This window comes from Procambarus clarkii, chromosome 82, assembly GCF_040958095.1.
Source record: "Procambarus clarkii isolate CNS0578487 chromosome 82, FALCON_Pclarkii_2.0, whole genome shotgun sequence".
NCBI lineage: Eukaryota > Metazoa > Arthropoda > Malacostraca > Decapoda > Cambaridae > Procambarus > Procambarus clarkii.
This window is the reverse complement of record NC_091231.1, coordinates 6,995,484-7,017,093: the sequence shown is the minus strand read 5'-3', so window position 1 is coordinate 7,017,093 and position 21,610 is coordinate 6,995,484. Positions and strand designations below refer to the sequence as shown.

The 21,610-nt window shown below is 36.5% G+C and overlaps 1 protein-coding gene across 15 annotated transcripts in view; it reads left to right on the top strand.

Moving 5' to 3' along the window:
• The window catches only part of LOC123764339 (transcription elongation regulator 1), a 55,311-nt gene that overhangs the window by 15,565 nt on the left and 18,136 nt on the right, over positions 1-21,610 (top strand). For 10 of the 15 annotated variants that reach the window (XM_069316053.1, XM_069316050.1, XM_045751976.2 and 7 more), the window contains 8 exons: positions 1,192-1,493; positions 2,594-2,873; positions 3,086-3,261; positions 3,561-3,694; positions 4,178-4,394; positions 5,584-5,727; positions 7,302-7,402; positions 17,380-17,638. In XM_069316053.1, the coding sequence (XP_069172154.1) occupies positions 1,192-1,493; positions 2,594-2,873; positions 3,086-3,261; positions 3,561-3,694; positions 4,178-4,394; positions 5,584-5,727; positions 7,302-7,402; positions 17,380-17,638 (1,613 nt within the window). The remainder of the gene's footprint in view (positions 1-1,191; positions 1,494-2,593; positions 2,874-3,085; positions 3,262-3,560; positions 3,695-4,177; positions 4,395-5,583; positions 5,728-7,301; positions 7,403-17,379; positions 17,639-21,610) is intronic. The other 5 variants (XM_069316051.1, XM_045751970.2, XM_069316048.1 and 2 more) reach the window with 1 other exon arrangement.

The window sequence follows — 21,610 nt, the reverse complement described above, 5'->3', positions numbered from 1 at the left end:
ATTACTGGTACCACTGGTATTAACCACTTAGTGGTGGTTAGTGGTGGCAAGGGGACATGAAAATAGTTAACAAATCAAATGGGAAATATTGCATTTAAAGTGTTGAGCAGCCTAAGGGTTCTCATTTGTCAGGGATCTCGTTGCCCCAGGATTGTCATTTCAAACTGATAATAATTCAAATATAATTAAAATCTGTGCTGATAACCTCTTTGCCTCTATAATAACACTTGGGAACTTAACTAGTGTTGTTTCCCGTTGTTGGGAAGAGAAGGTAGTTAAGCTTACAGAGATCCCTCTAGACCCAACTACAGACCTTCCCCAGGATGCACCCCACAATAGTTGCCTGACTCCCGGGTACCTATTTATTGCTAGGTGAATAGTGGCATCAGGTGAATGGAAATGTGCCAAGTCTTGATGTATTTAGTTATTTATTATGTAAGTACCAGTAGTTTACTAGTAGTTGCTGTAGAGTTTTTCTACTCCACAAGCCAAGTTTTATTAGTAATAACTTGATCGGTCAGGCTGTTACTCTCAGTGGTAAAGGCTCATCTGGCTTCATACAGGAATTTGTCATATTGCTTCTTGAAAACATCATCTTTTATTTGGCCATATCTACTTGGTGGGTTGTGAAGAGATTGATTGGAGAGGTGTGTGGGCCTCTGATGTTCAGTGTTATCTGAGGGTGCCTGTGGTGCACCTATTCTTCACTGGGTTTATTCTGCATTTCCTACCATAATTATATGGGGCGAGTGGTGGTGATATACATGCATGAATGTGCTGATGCATGCCAATGGTTTTAATTTTTGTCTAGCATGCTTGCTCTTACAATAGGCTTTTATGATTCACTGCTTATTTTTGTATAGTTTAACGTAACTTTTTGTATTTTAATGCTATGCTAATAATGAAACAGGAAAGTTGATATCATATGTTAAAATCCATTATTTGCTTCATTAAGAATATACTGTTTTAAAATAGTTTATTGTATGTTAATTGTATTAAGTATTGTTTATGATTTATTTTATGAAATTAATTATGCATTTCATATTAAAGTACAATAGTTTTGATTCTTCATGAGCAAAAGTTTAGTAATCACTGAATTTCCTGGCTAGCTTTTAGGTATTTTGAAATCACTTCATCGTATAAACTCACTTGGTGTGTGCTGTTATATTATTATTATTTTTAAATTATCAGGTTTTGGCCCTGGTCCAGGCCCTGGGTGGAATGGCTACCCTGGTCATGGGATGCCCCCTGGGCCCCCAATGGGTCCTCCAGGGTGGGGAATGCCACCACCTGGTATGGGGAATATGCCACAAGGTGGCATGCCAGGCCCTATGGGCGATCAGCAACAGCCTCAACAGCAAAGGCAACAGCAACAGCAGCAGCAACAGCAGCAGCAGCAACAACAGCAACAGCAGCAGCAGCCACCAACACAGCAGCAGCAGCAACAGCCACAGCAGCAGCAGCATGAGCCAGAGCCATTATCAGGTCCAGAGGTTAGTTTTTTTTTTTTAAGTCTGGTGTAATTGTTCATCATATTAAGTTTAGAATATTAATACTCTTATACATTTGTACCTTCAATGGTAATGAAAGTTATTACTCATAGCTGTAATAGTTTCTTTACACACTAATTCCAAGAATGGAAATGAGTAGAAAGTTTTGCACTAGTGCCAATTATGCAAAGTTTTGTCATTGTAAATTTATTAGTTTCAAAGATGTAATTTTCTAATTTATTTATATTTGTAATAAATATTTGTCAGCAATATCCCAGAATTGAATTTACTGACAGGCTAAAAGTGGTTTTGCTTACTGTTGCACGTGTAACAAACTGTTTACATCCTTCTGGCCAGTGTGATGTGGTGTTAGATTGCATGTATTTACATAGAAAAGGGAAGTTAGGCACGTCACGGAAGACCTATCTGTCCCCACCACCAGTAGGCTATTCTTCTGTAAACTCATCTCCCCCACTCCCTCAATAAATTCTCTTTCCGTAATCCCCATCCTTTTTATCTCCATCCTACCTCCCTCCTTTTTCCACTCCCACCGCCTCCCACCTTCGCCTCCCTTTCCATACATATTTTTCCACCCCAACTACCACTTAATTCTCTCTTCTCCAGCCTGCACTTAGTATGCTATAGTCCTGAATGCATTATAAATATGTTAGCATTAGATGCTTTTTACCCATTATAATCCCTGTTTTACGTTATCTTGCAATTACAACACCCTGAAATCATTGCACCCCTTTAGTGAATTATGTCAGTCTTTTTCATAGATATATTCTGATCTTGGGAACACTCTTGATTGGGTACAATCAAGCACATTTTTATTTTTATTTATTTGTTTTCTAAATTATATATCTGGGAAATGTTTTAAAGATTCATGTACAGTATATTAGTGTAAGGAAAGTCTCGTGGTTGCAATACACTGGAGTGCAACCAACAGCTGCAAAGAATATTGAAGTATAGTTTGTAAATATTTGCATTAAAACTGTGAATTCAAAGGATATACACTTGCCATTATATTCTTGCTAAAGCTCTTCAGAGGAGAAAATAAATTAGAGCACTCATGTATTGGTTTTGTTTTGGTTCGTGAGCAGAGCAGCAATGTTGTTCCTGGCGTTACCAGCAGCGGTGGCCAGAGTAGTGACAGCATGGTGAACACAACAAACAGTGGTGTTGTTGTTGCCAGCAGTACAACAGTGGTGACTCAAGGAGCTCCTTCTTCTACGGTAGACGATTCCAATTTAGATCCGGAAATGGTTGCGCTTGCCGCTCACTGGACAGAGCACAAAGCTCCTGACGGTAGAAATTATTATTATAATTCTAAAACACAAGAATCTGTGTGGGAAAAGCCTCAAGCCATGAAAGATTTAGAAGGTAACTTAAAATGTGTTGAGTTGTTTATGCAGTAGGTCATACATTGATGTTAGATTTTGATCGAAATGCAAAGTAATTGTTCATATGCAAGACACTTTGAGCAGATATTTTTCTATACTGGTCTATTATGAATACTATGTACTAGTGTAAATATATACTTGTAGTGGAATTGAGTAATTGAAAAATACTTAATTTTTTGTAATATCTTTCAGCTGCAAGATTAGCACTTGCTCAGGGTATTACATTATCTGTTAGCTCTGGACCGGGAGCACCTGGCACAGAGACTGAATCTCAACAAGAAAGTAATTCTACAAAAGTGAATGGAGAAGGTTCAGCTTCTCCAGATGACAAAAATACATCAATGGAAGTCGATAATGATGACTCCAAAGTAAGTTGAATATCTTGTATTGTTGCTTGTTTTGGTTGCTTGTTACGCTATTTGTTTTTCTCTTTCCAAGTAATAATTACGTGGATTTATTATTGCCTTCGGGATTCTTGTGTGCTTTTAAGAAAACCTTAGTCTGTCTGCCCTATCAATTATTATTCAGTTTCTCAATGTTGTGTTCAATGACAGTTTTAATTATATTTTTGAGGCAATTATATTATGTACATATAAGAACCCTTAGTAAATTAGATGATTTTGTCCCATTAAATGTATCTGTTTCAAAGACTGTTAATGTTGTACAGGATGGTGAAACAGATGAACAAAAAAATCAACAAGACCTCAGTCGGCCAGTATCATCTCAACCGGTGTCGGGCACCCCTTGGTGTGTGGTGTGGACTGGTGATGGCAGAGTCTTCTTCTATAATCCTACAACGAAGTGAGTCTTTCTATCTTGGTTTCAATGAATTTAAGAACTTTGTGTCATTGGTTTGATGAATTAATCAATCAGAATAACGTTCAGGCATACAAATTGTGTAATGTGTAACTAGTTCATATTAAATAAGTTAAGTTAGAGTAGAGAATGTTAGTAACGTAGCTGAAACAAATAACCCAACCCACACTTTTAATTTCATGTGTGGGAATTTTAATTTGGTTAAATGGTTAATATTTATCACCTATTTCTTTGTTCTCTTACAAAAAGCAATATGTTTCTTAAGACATGCTTAATATATATAAACAAAGATTTTGTGAACATATTAATACTTCCTTTTCTCTAAAAATGTAAAATATGATATTTTTTTGGTGGTACTGGCTTGGTCTTGGTAACTCAATGGTGGTAGAATATGGTTAAATGCATTTTATGCAAAAGAAATTTTAATCTAGTATTTTAACTGTTGTTACTTAATGTTTATTTTCCCAGAACATCTGTTTGGGAGAAACCACCCGATTTGCTAGATAGAGCCGATGTTGACAAAATGGTCAATAATCCACCTGCAGAAGTTGTTGGACTGAAGAACAAAGCTGAAGAACCTTCTAAGGACGAACCTCTGTCCAAAAAACCGCGCACAGATCCACCTTTGACAACTACGACGACGACAGTTCCTACTACTGCTACGCCACACCCAACAATTATTAGTGTAAAATATTTATGTATATTTGTTAATTTGTTTAAATGTCATTCTAGGACTCTGCTGTTTTTATTGATTCTGGTCAATAATTGCTTGAAAGTGATGTCAAGAGGTTAGGTCCTCTCGTCCTGTGGTTGGTTGGTTTAGTATTCTTATTCTAAGCAATTTATTTTTGGTTTAGTTGGATGTACTTACCATTTGATCTGAGAACATTGCAAAATGTTATTTTTTAATTCCATTTTGGTTTCTGCATCTCCCAAACTTATTATATGCATAATGCAGGTATTTTTTTTCTTTATTAATTCTTCTGTCAATATTTTTTTCATTATTCATTCTGTTTACTTGAAATTCTTGAAGTTTTTTTTTTTTACATTTTATTGGTTTTGTCTTGCTAGTCATGGTAATTAAAGGTTTATTAATATGAGGCCAGACTCATTGACACTCTAGAAGGTTGTGGTTTACAGGCATATCAACTACTTAGTTATTTTCTGCTGCTGTTATAAACTTTTGAGTTATTGCCTAGGTAGTTTTCCATATAATTGTTGAGCAGAGTCAGCAACTTACTGCCTCTCAATATTCCTCACAGTATCCAAGGTTTTATTCGACCGCTAATACCTGCTACTGTGATTCGGAGGGCAGTTGAATGTGACTTGTGAAGCTCCTCCTCTGGCTAAAGGATATGAGACAGACTAAGTGAGCTTCTTTTCCTAGGGGCATGTTAGGCCACAAGGCTCTGATTCTACCAGTTTATTTACTGTCCACTGCCATTCTAATATACCCTTAATACGGATACCTTATAGTTTTGACGTGATTTTTCACCATTTTGCAGTGTGCAATATCTAGAGAACACCGCATGTGTTGGTACAGTACTAGAGGTATCCCTATTATTTAGCTATGTATCCCCTTGGAGGCAGTCTTGAAACAGTTTAAAGCAATTGTCGGAGAAAATGACCTTTGGTAATACTGTACCAGAGACTGTACTAGCCAGTATAAATGTATCAGTAAAGATGGTGGTATGATAAAATGTGTAAAAATGACAATTCTGTGTTGCCAAATTCAAGGCATGGAAATGCACAAATACAGTACTGTAGATAGGAACTTTGCTGTAAGCTGTATATGTAAAATGTGTGCATTGTTTATATCTTGGCTATTGGTATTTATAGAACCTATATTTTAATTATTGTTTTTACTTTGACAGCAGCATGTGAAGGAAGAGGTTAAACGGATAGATATTGGGAAGGAGGCTGCAATTGAAGCCGAAGTTAAAGCTGCACGGGAACGAGCAATTGTTCCTCTGGAAATTCGTATGAAACAGTTTCGAGATCTATTGGCAGAGAAGGGGGTGAGTGAGAGTAGCTTGTATTAATATTAAACTTTGTAGAGTGTGTTTTCATTATGAACAGGAGTACAGTGCTCTTAAGGGGCCAATGGTTTGCATTAGTTTTTTGAAAGTTGTTCAATGTCAACAGTTGTATATGAAAAGGATTTCATCTGGTCAAGTCTCAGCATCATAGCATAAATATTAAGGGAGAAGAAAAATATTGAATTAGGTGTCAACAATTTTCCAAAATGGTCAAAAACGATTATAAAACACAAGTGTCAACTGAAATCATGTCTACGACTCGGTTATCACAATAGCATATATTAAAAAAAAATTATAATTAGTCTTATTACAAAAAAATAGTTAAAAAATTTTTTTTTTTCAATTTTATTTTTATTTGTTTATCGGACGATTTGCATGAAATTTATACACCTGACAGCACGTAAGCCTATCTGTAACGGTGCCAAGGGGGTCAGGAAATTGGTTGATGTCAACCTCGGCCACAGATGGCAGCCCCTTAGACTTTATTTTTTACTTATTTCAAGTAACATAAACATTCATATAACTCTTAAATTTTTTATCCAATTTACATGAAACTTACACCTAATATGTAGAGTGTATGTCTCTAAAATCTGTAGTCAGCATTTTTTCCTAATTTCATTTATTGATTTTATAATAGCAATAAACATGTTACATTTGCATTTTTTGGGGGGGGGGGGGGCTTTGGCTATTTGTATTAGGAAAACTAAATATGTTTTGGAAAATCCCAAACTTCAGATCCTTTATTATATGCTAATGTGTCAAAAAAGTGTCATAGAATGATTATATCTGAAACATATGGTTGTATATACACACTTGAAAATGTGTAATATTTGTTGAAAAAAAAAAAAGGTTAATCTTCCCCTCTTTTTAGGCTGCATTACTGAAACTTGGAAGAATTGCAGCCCTTTTCATATACAACTAGTCCAAAAATATTGGTTGACATTGAACAACTTTTAATGAACTAATCTAATGCCTCAGGCTTAAAGAATGTTTTCTTCGGCTTTGTCAATTTGATTTAAGAAATATCATTCCATCATTCTGTATGTTGTGTAATGATCTGCAAATTCAAAGCACCAGTGCCACTGTGCATTCTAGGTACTCATTATAATAATTATTTTTATACGATAGACAATACATTGGACAAATTAGTAGTTACATAAAGGGTAAAGTAATTGGGTATTATATAAAGCTACTGGTAATGCACAGGGTTTTGATCAATGAGAAACAGCAAGGGGGAACTTTGTTAATAGGGTAGCTCTTACACGGCACACATGTAGCACAAATTGAAGTCTGTAGAAGCAAGGTGGTTGCTTATAAACAGTGTTGCCTACATCAGAGTACATCTTCAGATGATGGAAAATGTTGTCCAGTAATCGGGATTCTTTTGAATATTTTGATAATTTAGATCTTTGAATTGCAGGTAGTGTTCTCACTGTAATGTCGGTGGGTGCCTTACTATGTAATGTGATGTATATTATGTTTATAGTAATGAAATTATGAGCATTTAATGTATCAGTAAATTTGTAGTGATTTTCATTAATTTGCATTAACAGGTTTCTGCGTTTAGCTCATGGGAGAAGGAGCTGTCCAAAATTGTTTTTGATTCCCGTTACCTTCTACTAACATCGCGAGAGAGGAAACAGGTGTTCGAGAAGTAAGTTGTCATCTATGTTGTTGTATTAAAGTAGATATATATAGAAATAGGTATAAGTACATTACATATTCTTTTATCACACAAACAAAAAAGAGCAAAATATTTCATTATCTTTCACCATTTCTTGTCAATATTCAGTCCTGTAAATCACCCACTCCAGGGATGTTGGCTTTTCCTAGCAACATTCTTGGTTGACATTGCCTCGTGCTATCCTGGGAACCCTGGGTCTGCTTTACCTGCCTCACTTAGTCTGGGGCATCCTGTGACTGACTCTAGTCATCCTCACACTAGTTAGTATATAATGATGGGAAATTAACTATAACCAGTACTGGTATGCTGCAGACTGAGTCCAGGAGACAAGGCAGCAGGAATTCCATGTTTCATGAAGGCAGGAAATGGTATCAACTTTGAAAGCTGCTACAGAAAATATACATTTCCAGAGTTTAGATGGAGGCCGTGCAAGTGTTAGTTGTGCTGAGATTTTATAAACAAAAATTACGTTGTGAAATAAAAGGTGTTATTCCTTTTAGCACATTTGTATATCATGAGCGGAGAAAGAAAGCATTCCATTGCAATGTTAATTTTATGGCATTAGTCTTTTGCACCATGCGATCTCTCTCACTCGGTAGCAGAAATACTGGCTTAATTTTGCATACAGGGAGTAAGATCTAGCTCTTGGGCTAGATAAATTGTATCAAGTGAATTTATTCATCTTGGTGTTATGCAGGTAGTACTATCTAAGCTCACTTGTCCGGACTATATGGGAAGGATCCCCCTCATCGGATAAGCAGAATTCTTTCAGGGGAAGTCCAAAACTTACCAAATTTGCAATTTTTTGTACCACATCCAATATAATTTGAATTTCCACATACATTATATATAAAAAATATAATTTAGAAGAGAAACTTCAGCATACCTTGTAGTAGTTTGCCTTTTTGTGTGATACTGTAGATCTTGGAATGCGTAATTCTTAAAATTTACATAACCTAATCTCTGGTTGTCTGGATTTCTGTCGTGATATGTCCAAGTTTTGCTAGAAAATTATCCAGACTTGGCTTAGACTGTGTGCCAGTCTGTGTTATCCTGCCAAATTGCCAGTTACCCAGATTTCTGTCCGGATGTGGCGAAGTGTTGCGGAAAATTAACTAGATGCGATTTTTAATTTATCTTGGCTATGAAAAGATTACACCAGCATTGATATTTTCTCCCATGCTTCAGTCTCTGAATATACAGAATTTTGTTGGCATTTTTCCTTGCTTATAATTGATTATCTCTAGCTTAGTTTTTAGCATAATGAATTGCCTCTTCCTGGGCACTGGTGTATCACTCTTCTTTATCGGTCATTATTAATAGTAGTTTTCTTGATAAACTTCTGAAATAATCCACAGTTTATCCACTTTTTTCATGAATTCCTGCTTAGTTACGCACCTTCTCGTGGAATGTCCTGGTTTTCAAATTTATTACAAGTCTTGCTTTCCAATATTTCACCTGGGTTACTTGATGAATCCTTGGTGAATCCCAGTGCCTTTGATGTACTTGTCTTTTTGCTTTCATCCTTGCATCCCGAGTGATATTTAGGGCCCATTGAATGTGCCGCGCCACAGACCTTGCTAAATAGTCATGGCTTGGTGTTCTTCTTTTGATACTTATTTACTGAAGCTCAAGAATACTACTGACAGGGACAGTGAGAATCAGCCACATTGAAATCTCAGTTGTGCACAAATATTTTGTAACACCACATATATATGAAAGTAGCAGTCTTTGTAATAGTGGGTAAGTACAGGTTTCGTATAGTATATCCAGATACAAAAAAATGAGAACTTTGGAGACCCCATTATATGTGAATCTGTTAATTGCCCTCTTGGAGGCTAAGGCATTATGTTGCTATTAATACTGCTATATAGTTTAAAAACGAAAAGCTGTAATGATCGTGTTTTTTATATTTTGAATTCAAAATGTCCCGTTATTTATTATCACATTTAAATCAAAAGGAGTGATCAATTTGATCAAAAATCACCAATTTGTGGATTTTCCAAAGCAGGCAACTGCCCCTCCTCCCCACTCCTGCTGTGCAAATGATGACTGTTGAATCATTAGAAAACCCTAAACACAAAATTGTTCAAATAAATAATTGCAATCTTGGTAAGAGAATGAGCCAGAGGACAAGTGAAACACTTTGGAACTGGGTTTAGTGTGATTATGTGTGAAGATGTTACAAGTGACATAAGCCATTATCTGACTCAATAATCACAGGCAGGTTTTGAAGTGGCTGGTAACAACAATATGTAATATCTGTTACAGTCGGTAAGTAACGTGAGAGATGCAGCCGCAACAAGGTATAAGACACTGCAGGCTGAGCAAGTATGTGACATGATGACACTACTCAAATGATTTTGGAGTCGTACCAAGTTTTGCTAAGCCCAAGGTAGAAACAAATTGGGTATATCAGATGGGGCAGTTCCTAGGTATATCAGTATACCTAGGATGTTTCCTGACATACCTAGGATGATTAAACACCCTGTGCTACTTATGATTATGAACTGATGATTTAGACATCATGCTTTTATTGGATGCTTCAAGATGATAGCTTTTTCACTGTAAGATATTAGTTTCTTTTCGTCCTCCATCACTGTTATCGAGGAATGCACCAAGAGTCTTCAACCAGATTTTGAGTTCCCAATTGAGGGAGCGTTGAACCTGGAGGCTGTGACTCGGCATGGGTACGATTTTATGGACAAGTGACAAAGAAAGTTCAGAGGTCTTCTTACAGCATGATAGCAGGAAATGTTCCAGGGCAATTCGTAATCCAGATTGTTTCACGAGATATAACATGACCACACTTATCAAGTAGGAGATAGACAAAAAAAAACCCTCTGGGTTAATAATAGCCAAGTGAGGTCACCAAATACTGCCAGATTACTGGAACTGACTAAGCTAGCTTACTTATCTTTGACAAATGCTGACTACATACTGGATGAGACCTTCAATTTTAACATGGTGTAATAATAACAGTTGCTATGCCAAGCAAGGGGAGAGCTCTCGTTGACATGCGAAAGTAAGCAAGACTCCAAGACCAAATCGATCTAAATATAAATATTAATTGGAAACCGGTGTTTTTACATCGTCTGCAAAATACTGAAATAATTATTAGTCATTGTGGCATATCTGGAGAAAACAAATTATAACTGATAGCAGCATTGGTTTAGAAGGGACAAGTCAAGCATAAGGAACCTGTTAAGTTAAACAAGTTGCCAAAATATGGCAGAATATAGGGAAGGCCTGGATGGATTGCATCGTCTTATGCTGCTTAAAATCTTTGGTCTCAATTAAAAGATCAATATGCAAAATTAAGAAATGGGTGGGAAGGTATGATACTAAACTGGCCACCAGTATTAGTGTGGAGATAATTGGAAAGTGGGGATGCATAAGGCTTAGGGTCTGGTCAGGGTTGCTTCTAGTAGATTGCTCAATGGTGGAGGACCTAAACAAGAAGTTAGTGTCTGATAAGTTTTTCCTAGAATTCAGTCCCAGCAATTGTGAGCTAATTAAGTTTTGGAAGTGGAGTTAAGATGTCTGAAGGATGGTGCATAATAGTAAGAATACTGGAAAAGTAAACAAAATAAAAATAATGGAGGACCTGCAGGTGGATGTAGTTAAAACTGACTACAGGGAAATATACGTCATGAAAGTCCTTATATTTGCAACGCCACTGTGGAGACCCCCACCTTGTGAAGCTTTTATTAGAAAATAATGAAAATCCAGATTTGCTTTGAGATGAGTAACAAAGAAAAGACAGATTTAAGAGAACTCAGTCTGCTTGTAATGCAGGTACTATGTACAGTGGTGGGCTACTCATTTTCTAATTTAATTGATGTGAAAGGGAAGCCCAAAAAGTGCCTCATTGGTATGTTGTAGTAGTACCAGAAGCCTCTTATGTTCAATGTGTTTACCAGCTTTTGTGACAATCATCCACCCCTTATCTCCATGGAAGAGAAGGTACCTACTGATTCCCCCTTAGTTGGTCAAGCGGGTCTCAAGGGCAACCATCCTTTTGACACAAGGGTGACACCACACATCTCCCAGGTGATCCTGGTAGGGCAAAGCCTGTCCTAATGCAGCAATAATTGAAGCAAAGGACTAAAAAAAATATGACTTCGTTTTGAATGTGATAGCGATTCACAGTGTGAGAAATCTTGACTACTTTGGTTTGAAGTATGCCAGTCGTATTTTTATATGCAATCTAGCCGTATAGAGAGAATTGGCATAGTTATTGAGTGCCTGTAGTTGAATGATGAGCGATATCATATGTGATGGGGGTATCACTTAATGGTGTAGAAATGTGTGTAATTTCTTTTGCTGCACTAATGTCCCCTTAAGGAAAGAAGTAGAAGCACTACAACCACACACTATTGCAATGTCCAGAAAGGCTTTGATTAAGAAAAGTCATCCGTGATCTTGTGGTGATGATATTCATGCCGCAGGGACTAGACACAAGGGGAGACCTACATCATCCTGGTGTACTCTTAATTGGATCTTGCATGTCTGAAGCAAGGTAGGGTGTTATAATGCCAAAAGCTGATTTTTCTAAGAACTGTACTGTCTTCCAGAGGATATGGCTGTGATGCTTGAGGTCTGAGCTCACAGCTTGTACTCCTTTGTTCCTCACTCTCTCAAGCCTGAATTTAAGTGTGGAAGAGGGAGCATTGCTTCTATGGATTATGCAAGTATGTCCTCTCCACATAACCACAGTGGGCTGGTGAGATAACTTCTGATGCTTCCATCCTGCATGCCAAGTTGATCAGGTGGATGTTAGTCTTCTCATCCTCCCATTATTGAATGTACAGTTACAAGCTACTATGGTTAGTACACTCTCATTCCATCTTCACAATCGTTATTAAGTGTAAAAAAAAGAAAAAAAGAAAAAAGAAAAAAATCAGAAAATTTATTTCATATATATATTTGGTATGTGCTCAATGCATTCATTGAACTTGGCGAGTGATCATTTCAGACTTTTCTGAAGATTGGTGTATATGTTGAAACGGTAATAATTCAGATTGCACTAGAGATAATAGGTGCAAAGAGGGCATAAAGGAATACATAACCACTTCTCTATCCCATGATCAGCCACAGTGGTGTGTGGTGGATGAGGAAATGATACAGGCATGGTTTGTATATGCATTTGTGCATGTGTGAGCGATCACGGCACCAGTGCTTTGATACACATGTTCATTCTGTTAAAGAATCTATCAGCATTGGTATTATATATAAAGCCCTGTAAAGCCCTTTGGACGAGTGCATATGTGTAAGCACAAGAGGAGTGCTAAGTGATAATCGTATGTGAATACAATACTAGTAAATGTTTCATCGTCTCTCTCTAATAACGTAGCTTGAAAAGTTAATTTGTGTCTGTATTAAAATGTAAGAAATAAATAGTTTAATGACTTAAATATTTTCCATTGATCACCCTTGCAATTTATTTGTTAATGTACTATCATCGTGAGGGTCTCTAAGTAGGTATCCCACAATGGGATCCAGTTTAGAGAAAAATAATAGGTCTTAAATTTCTGGTGACTGTGATAACGCCTTTGGATATTCACTTGAAACGGATGATTTATGTGCAGTATTGTAATGTAAGGAATATTGATATTAGACCATGCAACCTTTTCGTGACAGTTGTAGAACAGTTCTAAAATTCATGTGTGGGTGGGGGAGTGAAATAAAAACTAATAAGTGTAGTTGTTCCCAAATTTTCAAATGTATATCTTGATGCCAGGAGATAATCACAGTTGTCTTAGTTGCAAATAATACCCTTGGAGTATACCCCAGTGTATACTACAAGTTCTCTGCAACAGAGTGGTTGATGGTTGGAGCAAGTTAATTAAGCGTGAGCGCCATGGAGGCCAAAACTGTCAGTACGGTAGTTTCAAAGCGTCATATGACAGAATATTGGGAGTGGGACACCCCAAGTGTAGCTTTCATCCTGTAACTACACTACGGTAATAACATATATTTTTCCTTAAAAAAATCTATATGAAGATATTAGATACTGTAGAAACTCAAAATATTTCTTAGAATTGAACCTCATAATAGGTAAATTTTAACACAATGACCCAACTTCCTCTTACATCTCAGTCAGAAAATTTCTTTTGTGCAACTATATCATTTTATAAGAAGTCTTTTTGCAGATTTTTCTTGTCGTAGATGTGGCCAGTTTTTATAATAGCCACTTGTTGGTTAAAGTATTGATAATGGCATATTGTGCTGTGCGCGCTTCATTTCTGTGATAGTATACAAAATATAAATTCTTTACTGTAGTTTCTACCATCATTCATATTATATTTAGAGATTTTATTGGGGAGATGTTTTCCTGTTACAAATCTCATTAGTTCTATGAGTCACCAAAATATTGTGGATGGATTTCTGCTTTCTAGATTTCCAAAAAGCCCTTGACAATACCCAACAATAATGTCCAAATGTATTAGTTTGAAAAGCAGGCTGGGGAATAACTGGGAACATATTAGATTGGAATAGTGCATGTATAGTTTTTTGTCAAACTCCTAGAAGTATTTTGGTGATGCAGTACAAAGCTGATGAGAAGGGTAATGATTAAAGAGGGCTATACATTGCTAGAGGAGGACCTAGACAAGCTGCAGGTATGGGTGGACAAATCCTTAAAAATATAAAATAAAGAGGTTCAAGTGAGAAGACCAGAAAGGCAGTACAGTACAGTATAATTTAATACTTTGAGAAGGGCAGCTACAGAAATCAAGAAGGGAAATTAAGGAATGGAAGATGTAAAACCAAATGCATTTATCAGAAAATCTGTAGCATATACATTACATACTAGCAAACATAAGCAAGGAATCCTTCAAAATACAGTGGTACCTCCTTTTACGAATTTAATCTATTCCCAGAGACGGGTCGTAACTCCAAAATTCATAACTTGAAACAAATTTTCCCATGAGAAATATTGTAAATTGAATTAATCCGTTCCACACTCCTAAAAAAATATTAACTTCAAAATACATTTCGTATATAATACACACATTTTGTACTATAGTATGTACAAGTTATAGCTTACCTTTATTGACGACTCTTGTTGGCGTATGGAAGATGGGGGGAGGGGAGAGGTGTTACTGTTTGGAGGGGGAGTCCCTTTCCATTGTATCATCAGGCAGTGATGACTTCTCTGGGATACATTCTTTCCCACGTTTTGCCTGCATACCACTAGGACTTGGTTGTGACTGCTCGTTTTTATCACAAAGAACCTTTCCATAGACCTGTTTTTCCTATGTTATTTGGGAAAAACTCGTTTTCCTACATTTTCCCTATAAAAGGTGTATTGATTTGCCTTTTGCCACTTTGCAATGTCCGTTTTCTTAGCAAGTACAGTGGATATCGTCGACAGATTTGTTGTACCGTTTAGCTAGATCAACAACCCGCACACCATCTTCATATTTATGAATGATCTCTTGTTTTTCCTCTATGGTCATCCTCACATGTGTTTTCTTAGGTTGAACCTTGCCACTGACTTTCTTGGGACCCATGGCGTGATATATAATAATTACTTTTATGTTCAAAAAGCAAAAAAGCACAAAAACAATGAAATTCTTTACGAAGACTTCAAGTGCATTATCACAAAGCGGGCGGTCTGGTAAACTAAAGCAAAAGGGGTTGCCTGTACCACCAGGAACCACGAGCTCCGTCGACCTATACATGCATCAACAAAGTCGCAAGTCGAGGCGTAGGTTGTAAGTCTAAGTGAAATTTTCCAGTGAAATTGGGGTTGTAACTCAAAAAATTTGTAAGTATGGGCATTTGTAAATTGATGTCCCACTGTACTGTACATATGGAAAGTTATTGCAGTCATACAAAATGCAGCTCTAGCAAGGATAAGTCCAATGGTTTGCCCTGAGGCAAGTACCAGTAGAAAGGGGTGGGGGGTGAACTTGACCTATAGTTAACAGAAGTATAGATAGGTAATTACACTAAATTGGAAGTTTCATTTTATCTCATGATCAAATCATAAAGGAGATCTGGTACTTGTGACTTGATTGGCAGAAGTATTCCTGTAATATGTGTTTCAGTAGTAACTGAAATAAAGAAACTATGAATTTTACATAAGCAAGGCAGTAGGATCACACCAGATATTGTCAGGGCAACTGAAAGACACAGATCTTGTTACCCATTAACTTGAGGCTATACTGCTACTCAGAAAATGGGTGTGCTATCTGAAATGATACATTGTGTGATGCCAATATTCCTGAAAAAGGTCCTATACTACAGATCAGTATCACTTATGTGTATGCCCTGTAAAGTACTGGACAAAATTTGAAATATGATTGTGTTCTGGATAGGAGACAAACTTGGTAACCGAAGAACACAAGCATGAAGAAGGTAAGTTATGCTCAGTGAGGCTTGTCCCCCCAAAGCAAGCTGTCCCCAAATTTCTTTAGGCAGAATAGAGAATGCTACTCATTCTCACACACGAGGTAATTATGAATAGAGTAACACCCATAACATGAGCAAATTGACAATGGAAAATATTCATAAACCTAAGAAAGAAATCCAGATGCATCAGTAGCACAAAAACTATTTTGAGATATATTACAAGAATTGATACCAGAGCTTGGAGACTTGAACAAAAGGGTAGGCTAGAAATGAGGATGACTAGGGGCGAGGTTATCACAACTTAAAAATATACAGAGGAGAAATGATGCAGTGGATAGAGGGAATGATTCCAATTCAGGAAAATCAGATTGGAGAAGAAATTGGTAACAAGCCAAATTTTCAGTGCAGAGTACAGTATAACTGTACCAGGCTCAAAAACTTGAGCTAGATGTAAATACGAAAGATAAGTTCATGCACCTACACCCCAGCTACCCGCACTCATAAGCTCTCTGTTCCCTCATGCAACACTAACCCGAACACCTGTTTATACACCCTCCAACTTAAGGTCCTGGCTTAGGCATTTTTTTTATATATTACGAAAGTTTGTATTTTTTGGAAATTGTAGTATTTTCCAATGATTTGTTTACCCGAATGATTTGGTTCTGGTCCCTAGCTTTCCAGCAGGACATTTGTTTTCATTGGTTTTGAGCCACAGTTGGTGGTATGTTGCTCCTATGCACTTGTGTGATGAGTCAGCGGCAAAGAATTTGTCTGAATATGCAACAGTCGGGAAAAGTTGAATTTGCAATATTTGCAAAAATCAATATATCAATATTGATATATTGATTTTAAATTCCATATATTTATTTTTTTGTCAAATATACACAAATTTAAGGGGAGGGGGGATGAGTAAATGATTGCACCGTGAGGGTTTGTAACCAGTTAGTTCATTTGAAGAATGAGAAAATCTTCAAAGAAGGGCTGTGGAATTGAAAGTTACCAAGTCACCCAAGATGCACACATTTCCCCATAGATATATTGTGTTGATTTCATTGCAAATATCATTACTGTATATGGGACACGAAGTTGGTTAATAACTGACTAATAATCCTAGTTAAACAATTATAAAGGAAATAAGAAACGGCAATATAATGTGGTCTCGATACGAAGCCCCCGTAATTGCTTCTCCTTTTAACAGCTAACTGGAGATTTCTTTTGGTGTTCCGTGAATCCCTTTATTGCACATTTGTTTCATGTGATGCAGTTATTGAATTATTGGCATTAACTGAGATTTTTAATGAAAAAAATTTCAAAATTTCCAAACTCAACAAGTGTCATTTCTAATCAGTGAAAAAATAAACATTTAAAAAAACATTTAAATATTGCAAAATTACAAAAATCACACCACTTGTCATGAGCAGAGTGCAGTGGTTATAAGGGGTTTTAAATATTTGGAAGCTGTTGGGCCCAGTGCTCCTGAGTCATTCCCTCAAGGATGGGTTGTTCCTTGCATGTCCTTTAAATGTGTTTGTATTCAAGTGTGTGATTATTCAAATTGTAATGTATTGAATTTTTGTTATTGACAGGTATGTAAAAGAGCGTGCAGAGGAGGAACGTCGAGAGAAGCGAAACAAGCTGAAGGAGCGAAAGGATGAGTTTCGTAAACTACTGGAGGAGGCTGGACTCAATGGGAAGTCATCATTTAGCGATTTTGCAGCCAAATACAGCAAGGACGATCGTTTCCGTAACATAGAGAAGATGCGAGAGAGGGAGAGTTTATTTGATGAGTTTCTTCTGGAGGTTCGCCGTCGGGAGAAGGAGGAAAAGGCTGCTAAACGTGAACAGGTAAGCTGTGATGTGTTTAAACTCGGGGAGGGGGGGGGTGAGGTTATGGTGGGTGGGGTGCACACACACAATAGTTTGCTCTTCTCTCTCACTTTGGATGAAAATATGCCTCCAAGGTCAGCCACCATTACTGGTAATAAAAAAAATCTGAAATCCTTGATGACAGAATTTGAAAGTTATCGGTTACTGTTCAGTTATCAGTGGATGGTGGTTTTCATATGTAAAATATTTTGTGCAGTCAGAAGTACTGTCATGGTAGATACCACTTTCCCCATCACTAGTTTTGAATTATCACAAATAAATAAATATACGCATACACACCTCTGAGCTGGAAGGTTATCTGCAGAGCTCTCCAGAGTGACATCTAAATATCTTGCTTAATGACATGGGCAGGTATTTTGGAGCATGTTTGTTAATGGTCTCCCATTAACAGGAGAATTACTTGATAGATGAGTGATAAAAAACAAAAATACTTGTTTAATTAAGCCCCGCCTGGGTGATGCCTATTTTCGTTCACATTGGAGCAGCCAGTCCTTCGTTGAGTAATTGCCTTGGCAGTTTTTGCCTGATAAAGAAGTGTTATCAGTTGGAAGAAAATGCACTGTTCAAGAAGCGCAGAATAGATTCAGAGTGAAGGGTTTTGCAGTGCTATGAGTGTAGGTAAAAATTTAAACTTGAAGCATAATTTGGAAGCATCAAGCAAACAGTAAGCAGGTGAGTCTGAAGTGCTGGCTATCAAATCTGCTGAGCTATGGCAGAGTAATTGAAATAATGCAGGAATGAGCTGGATGAGTGGTTGGAATATTCCTCGACTTGACAAATACTGTCAACAAGTCTTGTTTGGAAGCTGGAACACCTGGGAGACATGCAAGGAAAACCACTTAAATGAATGAAAGATTTTTTTAACAGAAAAATTAGGGTACTTGAGGAAAGTGATAACAGTGGAGGGAGGTATCTAGTGGGGTGCCATAGGGATTTGTGCTAGCTGCAGTGTTTATAGTCTTTGTCAGGTGATCTGTCTAAAAGAATAGTTACATCAACATGTTTGTAGATAATACAAAAGATCTCAAATAAATTATGGATATTGGACATTGTAGTTTCCTTCAGTATGATCTGAATTGGTGGAGCAACTGAAGTGAACAATTGATAATGGAATTTAATGTGGAAAATTTTTTGTTCAGAGTGAAAATGGAAGGAATGACAGCTGTTATTTAGTCTGCAACAGCAATATAATGAACTAGACTTTAGAATAACTGTAAGCATTGAAGTACTGTTCATAGATATTGCAATAAAGGCTTATTGCATTTGTGTAGCAGAAATTTTATATTGTGCAGCAGTGATATGGGTCACTCGGTTCAAAAAAAGTAGCTGTAGGTCTTGGAACTGAGGCAGTTGACACGTAGAGAGATTCTTGAAGTTTCTTAAGATTGAAGATAGAAGAAAGTGTGGGTTGGAGAAAGTTGCAAAAGAACATTTTTTTTTCTGTATTCCCCAAACAAAATGGAAGGACACTAGATACAATATTAAGAAACATTGATGTGTACAGAATTTTGGAAGAATTAAGATAAAATTATGTTAGCTGAAAGTAGTTGCTATGTTGTTGGCTCCATCCCTAATTTGAAGAGCAGATATGATAATTCAATCATCAGTAAAGTTTAAAAAAAAAATAAAATAGTAGATTCAGCAAGGTTAGTAGGTAGGGTATAGGACCACACGTACACAATAAAATCATCATAATGGGATATTTGAGAAAATCTTTCGAGTGGGACAGGGAACCATCGAGAACAAATCCACATTATTGAGATTTCGTTGTGTATTTAAAGTGTGTGTCTGGTGGAGAACTCAATTACCTACACCGGTGTGGAGGTAGTGTTTAGAACTTTGTATTGCCTATCAACTCTGTGCTTCCGGACTCCTAGTGGGTTCTGGCAGATCCCAGGTTATATAACTTAGTATATCGTGATCCACTGGTTAAGGCACATGTCTGAGATTACCCAGGATGCTGATTTAATCCCCATCCTGCTGCAAAGATTTTTATCTTAGACCTTGTGTCATCGGTCATTGTTGGATAAGCAGACTCTAGAAATAATTTTGTCAAAAAATTTAACAAATGGAAGGTTCTTAGTGAAATAGTTGAAGAAATTTCCATGTTAGCCTGGTTTGATGTACTTTGGCCATATTTTTTCTTAAAATCACACTAAAAATTTTCTTGGCACAACTGGGAAAAAATATTTTCACGCCAAAAGTGTATTTAATTAGTTAATATTTTGGCTGTGTTTCAACTAGGTGTGGGACAGTGCTGATAAAATGGTTCTGCAATAAATGGGTTAAGAATCACTGGTACTTACTACCTTATGGTGTACCCTCCCCGTACTTTTCCCCGCATTACATTCACAACATCCTCTACATTCGCTTGTTCTGATGCGTTACAGTATCATTTGATCCAAAATTTAAAATACCAGTTTCTTTAAACATTATTTGTTGTGGTGACTCGTATCACAAATGAAATGGGTTATAAATTTTAATTTTCTATGCTTGATACTAATAATTTCCACACAGTTGGATACCAAATCAATGTTTACAAATCTTTGTTGTAAAATCAGCGATGCCTCGCACCCAGTTATGTTTATCCAATATTATTTGTCTATATTGTACTGAAGAACATTAATTTCTAAATTTTTTATGAAAGTCTAACCCTTTTTTTTGCAAATAGATAAAACATTTATACTAATTTTCTATCTTTAAGATGGTCATTCATTTGGATAACAATATGGGTAAAACCCATGATATAACAATATGGGGCGCAAGTGTTAAAAACCTTAAAATTTGGCTTATGTTTTATGTTGCTGCACCATATAGGCTAGTCAAACTTGCTACACCCAGATGCATGCAAAAATATTGATCAGATGGTTATCAATATATGCACTGCCTTTTGTTTAATATTTTTGTAAACGCGTTCACTAGGTATTTGGTTGCATTGTTGTTTTGTAAGCCCAGTGTCATTCTTGGTGGCTGTTTTGTCTTGAATTAGAATTTATTTCCTTTCATTTTTATCTACTTGTTTTTGTTTCCAAATACAAGGCTATACAGCTTTATTAAATATTAATCACATTATTAGTTTAGGTAAATTAATCATTTATGGTACAAAAAGGCACTGTTCTACGAGATAATTAGGTGCCGAAGTGTATTATAGCAGCCACAATTATCGGCACTTTTATCTCTCTCAGTAGATAGTACCGTCTTTTGTTCTTAATTCTAATCAAAGCACTTGCTAAATATTTGTTCCTCATAGAGGTACTCTGGAAATGTTTTGTTTTCACTGTTTAAAAACAGTGGGATTGGAGAGGGCATGTATTCATGCTGAGGGCAATTTGAAATAACACTACCTTCACACATCCTCGAGGTGGAAGACAGACTAAACAATATGCCTTGCTTGTGAACCTAACCCTAGTCAGCCCGATCTGTACTTTCGTGTTTGTGCACTAGTTCAGGCACAAATAGATTTGTTTGCTCATTCTATGAATCTTGGTATATATAATGAAAGTGGCAGCTTTCATTATATATACAGTACAATATAACAAATAAAATTTTAGGCACCTATAATATGGCTATTAATATTAGATTACAGTAGGCAGTATCTATTGATAATGATATGCTTCAATTTTTTTCCCCATCTTATTCATGGAATTGCAAGTACCATCAAATTCACTTGAAATGCACACTACTTACCTCTTTTAGTGATTATACATAGTTTTAATGACCAACATACATTGTCTTATTATATTACTATAAGTTTTTGACTGCATATTATTTTTGCCAGTCATTAAAAGGACTTTAATCAAAATACAGTGGTACCTTGGTGTACGACTAGAGTATGAATTTTTTGGTACACAATGTCAAATTCATTGTAAAATTTGAATTGGTGTACAACGGTTTCCTTTGAATACGCCGTCTGTTGATACATGTTTGGGT